The sequence below is a fragment of the Lonchura striata genome, chromosome 7 (assembly GCF_050655825.1).
Source record: "Lonchura striata isolate lonStrDom1 chromosome 7, ASM5065582v1, whole genome shotgun sequence".
Classification (NCBI taxonomy): Eukaryota; Metazoa; Chordata; class Aves; order Passeriformes; family Estrildidae; genus Lonchura; species Lonchura striata.
The window spans coordinates 16716287-16723941 of NC_140709.1; the positions used below are offsets into that span (position 1 = coordinate 16716287).

General features: G+C 42.7%; 1 protein-coding gene across 6 annotated transcripts in view; it reads right to left on the reverse strand.

The window, feature by feature from the left end:
* RBMS1 (RNA binding motif single stranded interacting protein 1) overlaps window positions 1–4190 on the reverse strand; it is a 142041-nt gene extending 137851 nt beyond the window's left edge. For 4 of the 6 annotated variants that reach the window (XM_085585056.1, XM_085585055.1, XM_085585054.1 and 1 more), the window contains exon 1: window positions 3736–4074. In XM_085585056.1, the coding sequence (XP_085441182.1) occupies window positions 3736–3810 (75 nt within the window). In that variant the 5' untranslated portion in view covers window positions 3811–4074. Of the gene's footprint in view, window positions 1–3735 lie in introns of all 6 variants that reach the window. The other 2 variants (XM_021526280.4, XM_021526281.4) reach the window with 2 other exon arrangements.
* Window positions 4191–7655: the final 3465 nt, after the last annotated feature.

The window sequence follows — 7655 nt, forward strand, 5'->3', positions numbered from 1 at the left end:
TGGCATGCCTGCTCACTACGGTTTATATCAATCTACAGTCCTGCCTACAAACCCACACAACTTCTAGAAATATTGGTTCTTCTCAGTGCTGCCAAAACAGCAGTTTTGCAGCTACCAAATAATAAAGTTCAAAGCCCACTCAAAGATAATTTAGCAAGATTTACAAAACTTCATTAGTTCTAGGTTTTGTTACCTAATACCATACAAAATAACTAGAATTCAAGTATCACATAGGTATTATTTAGAACTGCTAAATGATTACACTTTAGATAAACCATGCTATCTATAGGAAATGTTGCCTTCTTCCACAAACTCTCTCTTACACAAAGAGCTTTCCTTTATGATAGAGAAGCCTCCTAGTAGAATTACTCACATTGCCACATTACTCTCCAAGGGAATACCAGTAATACAGGTAGTTATCATGATTTAGTTGTAAACTGTTGTGTGCATTGTGATCCTGAATTCCATTTGATAAGGGAAAACAAAACACAGACCCACTTTTATTTCTTACTTGACCAAAGCAAATAGATTGTGGCCTAACATGTCTCTACACATTTCTATTTGTTTATGTGTCCTCTGTCTTGTTAAATATTAAAATACTCTGCCTGGCACAGCCAGGTTTTACTCCTGCGCAGACAGACCTTTAAGCACTGGTAGAACACATGTATCTTAATGAAAATAATTTTTCAAAACATTCAAATACAAGATCTCTCAATTATAAGTAAAGCTTCAAGTATGGAAATTGGATATAACTGAGTTAAAATGTGAAAAACAATGTTACAGAAATATGGTTAAAGAAAGCACCTAAACCATTAGAAACATCAATTGAACTTGGAAAATATTTTCGATGATCTCTGAGAATCCATACAATGTTGCAATACAGGAACTGTCCTAAAACATACACTCATTAGAAGACACAAAATTCAGCAGATATGTCAAATGCATAATTCCAGAGTAAAAACTGTCAGAAAACTGAAGGTTTTACAAGCTTCAACTTAAAGCAATTTCCAACTGTTTTCATTGCCATAATGATATTTCAATTTAAAAGTCTTCTTCCAATAGTAATTTTTGTCCTTTTTATTTAAACCCATGGTTTCACTAATCTCTTTTGATGCTGAGCTCCCTAAGACTAGAGGGAGGGAGGTGCTGAATCACAGCAAATATTTATATTTCCTCACAGAATATATCAGTAGACCAGCTTGAATACTTGACAAATAAGACTGTGAAGCTCATAACAGTCTAATAAAAAAAAAAAAGTTTTTTAAAATCTGTAACACATTAATAGCAATTAAAATAGTTGACCACATCAACATTTTAACCTAAAGAGCTATTAGGAATGTATGCAATTTATCTAATGAGTATTTTTAAGTGCTCTGAAGAAAAAGCCACCTTCAAGAAATTCCTGTCACCTCCTAGTTATTGATTTGCAGATTATTAGTCAGCAGATTTTCCATCATAATTTAAATAAGGATAAGATGAGAAGCAGAACTTCTCGTTCAGGAGATTTTCATACCTCCCCCAGTATAATCATGTATTATTACCCATCGTTCATTGGCAAAGCGATTCACTTCTGTTATCATTTATCTTTAAAAAACCCAAAGATTTCTCCAGAATTACTGAAAGAGTGGACATAGAGTGGAAAATGAGCTGTTTTGGGGCCCAAAGAACAGAACAGCTAAAAACTATGAATTAAATTAATATTTCTACATGTTCAGAGGGGATCCACTGTGGAAAGATTGCTTATATTACTGGATTCTGCATACTGGAGTATCAAAACCTACTGTCACAGGTCACTGTATCTATACGAAGAAGACACCTACCTATTTTTATTTTGTTTCTTTTATAAAATCAGGATCTCTGAAAACAGGAAACTTTCACTGGATCTTAGATATTTCAATTCATGTGTGTAGGTCAAATGGCTCTGAGTTCTCTCTGCTGAAACAGAGCAGTGTAATTTCAGGCTGTATAATTTTATAGCAAAGACTGAAAGGCAGTTTGAAGATGTCACTGACTGTAATACAAATCAATATTAAATTATCTGTACAGGAAACATTTTCAAAAGACAGTCCATCATGTTTTCTCAGAGGATCATGGATTTCTAGGATTATTCTTTACTAACTACTATAAGCTATCAGAGTTTATCTCCCTCTTAAATTATTTACAGGTCAAAACAGCCAAGTGACTGCTTTATGTATATTACATGTTATGTACTTGGTTTATAACTTACAATTGCCACACAAAACCACAAGGGTAAAAGTTTCTGAATAAAGACATTTGTTTCATTTGAGAATGTGCATATAGTCATATAGCTAAATGATGCGAAAGGCTGTCCTTTAGGTATTCCACCTTTCTTTAAAACAATGCATTAAATATATGTATGTAAACCGTACTGCAGTGATTATTCTGCAGCTTAATCTTTAAATGGCTATAGTCTGTCCATCTTTAGTCTGATGTCGATTACATATGTAACAGATTAGTCATTTCAAATCACCTAAAGACCTTCATCACATTTCTATCAATTTCTGTATATATATGAAAGGACATTTCAAAGCCTCCTCACTTGCTGCCTTGTAGAATGTCTCATGACTGTCAAATGGAATTTATTTTTCAGCCAAGCAGTCTAAAATACATTTCACAATACAGTAACACAAACACAATAAAAAGAAGAGCCGATCAAGTGTGCAGATAAAGGGAAGGGAATTCTTTCCTGTCATTGCCAAAGAGGCAAGACAGTTCAATAGCAAAAAAATAGAAAAATCACAACCAAACCCACACCACGGTAATAACCTCTAAAAAAAGTTCACACATAGAAGCCTCATATGGGTCTGTTTTGATTTGTGAGGAGTGTCACTGGTGGTTGGAAAGGCTTATGCTAAATGTTCCAGACAGCTGATGCAACCACCCCTGCATCTGCCAGTTTGCAGCATGATGCTTCTAGAGCAGTGGGGCTGGCTGCCCTTAAAGACTTGAAGGAGAAAGGGAAAAAGGTGGAGATCCTCCACGGCAAGAACTACTAGCATCAATATCTCCGCAAACAGCAGCTACTCGTGTACAACATTACTCATCACCACTCGGACCCTCAATTCGGTTTTTTTTAATCCAGTTTGAAAACTGCGAGGTGGCAGCTCACAAAGGTCCAACTCCACAGACAATGAGTATCCACCCGAAACCGACAGCTTCCCCAGTGCCCGTATTTAATTGGAATGACGGCCATCCCCACCGCAGCAGCAAGCACGCCCTGCCACCCCTGATGCCACGGCACCCCCGCCGCGGCTGAGGCACGGCCATGGCAGCCCCAGCCGGCCGAACTTGGGCTCCTCTCGCCGCCTTCCCGGGGCTGCGCCGGGCGAAGGCGGCGGGAGCGCGGCCCGCAGCGCTCCGCTCTGCGGCGGGGCGGCCGAGGACGCGGCTGGGAAGGAGGAGACACGCCGAGAGCCCTGGGGAAGAGGAGGGACCGACAGCGGGAGGGGAAAGGAGAGAGGGGAGTCAGGTCGGAGACTGCACGGTCGGGAGCGAGAAGGGAGCGGTGGAAGCCCGGCGGGGGCTCCCGGGGCGGCGGCGGGCGGCAGGAAGGGGCTGCCGGCTCTTTCCTGTCTCCGTCCCCCGCTGCAGCCTGACCGCCTCCCCCGGGCCGTGCCCCAGCCGCGGAGCTCCCGCCCGGGCTCGGCCCTGTCCGGCCGCCCGGAGCGGGGCCAGCCCCAGACCCGCCGCGCCGCCCGGCGTGCCGGACCCTACCTTCGCCTGCAGATACTGGGGGTAGTAGTAGGTGGTGTACTGGGGGTACATCTGCTGTTTCCACACTTTGCCCATGAAGCTGGAAATGTAGCCTGCAGTGCAGGGATGGGGGGGTACTTTGGGGGGCTCCAGCCGCCTCTCCGTCTCTCTCTCGCCCCTCCTGCCTCTTCCTCTCCGGCGGCGGCGGCTGCTGCTGCTCCTCGGCCGAACTCAGACCTTCCTCCACCCAAGAGCCGGAGCGGAGCGGGGGCAGGCACTCTCGCTCTCTGCCCGGGAGTTGCTGCCAAGTCCCCGCCCGGCCGGGCCGAGCAGCAGCGGCAGCGGAGCGGCGGCGCGGGGAGCGCTCGGGGCCGGCGCGGCGGTGCCAGGCGGCGGGGCAGGGCTGGCGAGGGGCGGGGGACAGGGGCGAGGGGAGGCGCTTAGCCCCGCTCGGCGCCCGGGCCGAGCCCCAGCCGTGGCCCCGCGGCGGGGCAGCCCCGGGGCGGGGGCGGGCTCGGCCCGAGGGCCGCTCCCGCGCCGGGGAGAGCTGCGGTGCCCGGCGGGAGCGGAGCGGAGGCTTTCCACCTTCTGGAGAGAGGAGGACGAGGACGAGGAGGGCTGCAGTGGCCGTATCGCGCCCGGCTTGGCTCTGACCTAATTAGCCTGGTTATGCTTTGTTACCGCCTTCCCTCTTTTGTGCTGAGCAGTGGCGCAGGGCACAAGCTGGAGGGGAAAACTGGGTACAATTTTGGAAAACCAAATGTGGCTTTAATTCCGCCTGACGGTATATATGACGGTCCATTTATCTGCCGGAGCAGAATAGACTGCAGTGCTAAAATCCGTTTACAGAGCAGCAACCACAAAGCCAGACCAAATTCTCTGTCTGGCCCATTGCACGTTCTTAAATTTGCACTTTAGCCAGTGGTGTTGAGTTCTCCAACAGGAAACATTCCTGTTTTATACAGTAATAGTTATATTTTTTTACTTAAATATTTTCTCTGAGAAAGCTGATTTCCTGAACATTAGCAGCATACTATGCTCTACTGTTGTGTGTAAAAAACACAGTCCAATGGGTTTGCTTCTCACAAATCCATCTTGTTTCAACCCAAAGATAACCTGATCCTCAAAGCATTAAGCAGATGCCATTTCTTTGTCACACTAATCACAATCATTTTTGTATTGCAGCACTGTTTGACTAATAAAACGTGTATAAGGTCCACCAAAACTCCTGGTTTTATTAACATCAGCCAAACTAAATGTGATAATAGCAGAAAGAAATATTAAAAACCTGAAGGATGTACAGGCATCCCAGGGTGATAGCAAAGGCAGCCTTTGTGCAGCCATGAATCCCTGGTGCAGGCTGAGCAATGAGAGGTAACTGCAGATTGTCTTCCAAATTCCAGCTGAGCAGAGGACAATTACGCAAATGACATTGCAGCTCTCCTTGCCAGCTATTAAGATCACTTTAAAAGTTTGGAGTTTTTTCTTTCCAGGGAGGAGAATTCTACACACTTTGCAGTCCACACAGATTAAAGGAGTAGTTGCATCTTTAGGAGAAGGCATTTTCTCCAGAAAAGGCATGGGAGCTTTTGAGTTTTGGTTAGGTTTGGGAGGTTGTTTGGATTGTTTTTTGTTTGTTAGCACACGGCTAGAATGACTATGAAAACAAGTCGAAACACAAAAAACATAGGACTTGGTAATGTTTTCTGTGAGAGGGACAAAGATTAAAGCTAGGGAAAAGCTGAACAGAACAAAAATATCAGGTATTTGCGGGGGTTAAGACTGTTCATCTGGAGAAGCTGAAATGGCCATGGCTAAAATCAGCTGGTTTCTGTTTACTGGTGTTCAGGCAGTGGAAAAAAGCACACAGGCAGCAATTATCTCCAAAGAATGCCAGGTGACATGGCTCCAGGGTAGTGCGTTGTCAGAGGACAGGAGAAATTAAGTTTCAGAGCTTCAAGGGGAAATGTGTTACTACAGCCCAGATACGTGAGGATACTGTTGTAGACTGCTTTGGGAACTGCCAAATTGTGGTCTGAAGTTCTTGGTTGAACTACAAAGAATGTGGTGCTGGCCTCTCATGAGCTGACAGGTTACGGGTGCTAGTACACTTAGTTTCCTTTTAAAAAAAAACAAAACAAGGAAAAACAAGAAATAAAGACTGATGGATGCACTTTGTGGGCATTTTCCTGAGGAGAAGGAAAGAATGAGATCTGAAAGAAAACATTATACTGAAGACATCTGGAAATAAAGAGTGTTTTCCTAGAATCCATTTTCATGTAAACAGCAACTGTGGTTGTCACAAGTACATTGTGCAATCCTGTATGAGGAGAGAAGCACCCAGAAGGAAAAAAAAAAAAAACCTTCAGGAAATGAGGAGAGGGGAAATGCAGCCTATATAATTCCACCATTTACAACTGCAAGAGTCTCCAGTTTAACTGTGTCAAGTTATAGGTAAGGGCTGGTGGCTGCCAGCAAGAGGAGCAGCAATGCACTCTGCCACAACACCTCCTGGAAGTGATGAAAGAACAAATCTGGCTAAGAGAGTATTTGATTTCAACCATAACAGCTAAAGCTGATCTCCAAGTTCCTTCCCAGTCTCTCCTCGCAAAGACTTAGAACATTCTCAAACAAAGTCTTTTGCTCTAAAGATTAATCTCATCCCCAAAGATGTGTCACTGTTAATGTAATGATGAAACCAATTTGGTTCCATTTTAAACCAGAATATTTTTTAATTAAAGATATTCTTTCATTGGAATATCTGTGAAGCTGACATTAAAGAAGTTAAAAATTCATAGTTTAATATTTGCCATTTAATTTAAAAAATAAGCCTGCAACTTAATACTGCAAACTTCTACAGTGCAGTGATCCCAGTGATGATCATTGAGAGTTCAAAAATAATACTCAGTTTTTATTAAAAATTGTTAGAAGATATAATTATTTTATTGGAATCATTGAAATGAGCTTCAGTTAGAGTATTTTTTAAAATTACAGTTAAGGTGATTACTGAATTAATAATTGAAGAATTCTTGGATCAAAAAAAATCAAATTTAGCATCACACAAGGCAATCTGTTTCTATCTTTTTAATATGTTGATTCTTCAGCCAACTTAGTAATATGGATGCAAGTTGTGCAATAGAGATAGGATGTCATTGCAAATGAAACTTTAAATCAAATTACTAATATCTTAACTTTTCATACTAATGGAAATGTTTGGATTTAATTACTTATTTTATGTTAATTGCAAGGCACATATAAACTTTAAAATTGAAATAGTTTATGCTGTCTGGTGGTACCAACCCCTGTCATCATGACTAAATACTCACAAGGTTTGAAATGCTTCCCCCATTTATGCACCACACAAGGTATAGGATTGAGAAGGAAGAGAAACACTTAGGTGTGTTCTGGAAGGAAGTAGATACACAAAAGAGTAAAAAGTTATTCCTACGAAATGTTAAGGAAAACAGTACTCCATTATTTTGTCCATGGCCAGAGTTCACTGAGTATTAATGAAACAATATTAAATTCTATTAAATTATAGAGGTTTTTCCTTTACATTACTTCTTTATCATGGATATTCTCTAACTACTCAGGAGTGATTAAAATATGATGAAAACACAGTTGGGTTCTTGCTGCAAATGCCTGAGAAGCGCTGCAAGTCCTGCCATTCAGAGGAGTTTTAGGGCCACTCAGTTGAGCCCAATCACTGGCTATGCACTGACTAACAGTGTTGTAAAGAGAAATCCCATTCATGCTGTACAGATTAATTTAAACATCAGGAGTTCTACCCTAAGGCAGAAAAAGTCAAACGCAATGCAGAATAGGAGGGAAATGTATTTAAACCGTCTCACTTCAGGACCCAAGGGGACCGCTGTACTCTGCACCATTTGTGGTCTTTGCACTGGTTGAGCTGAAAGAGACAGACGTGTTTGTGCTGAAAT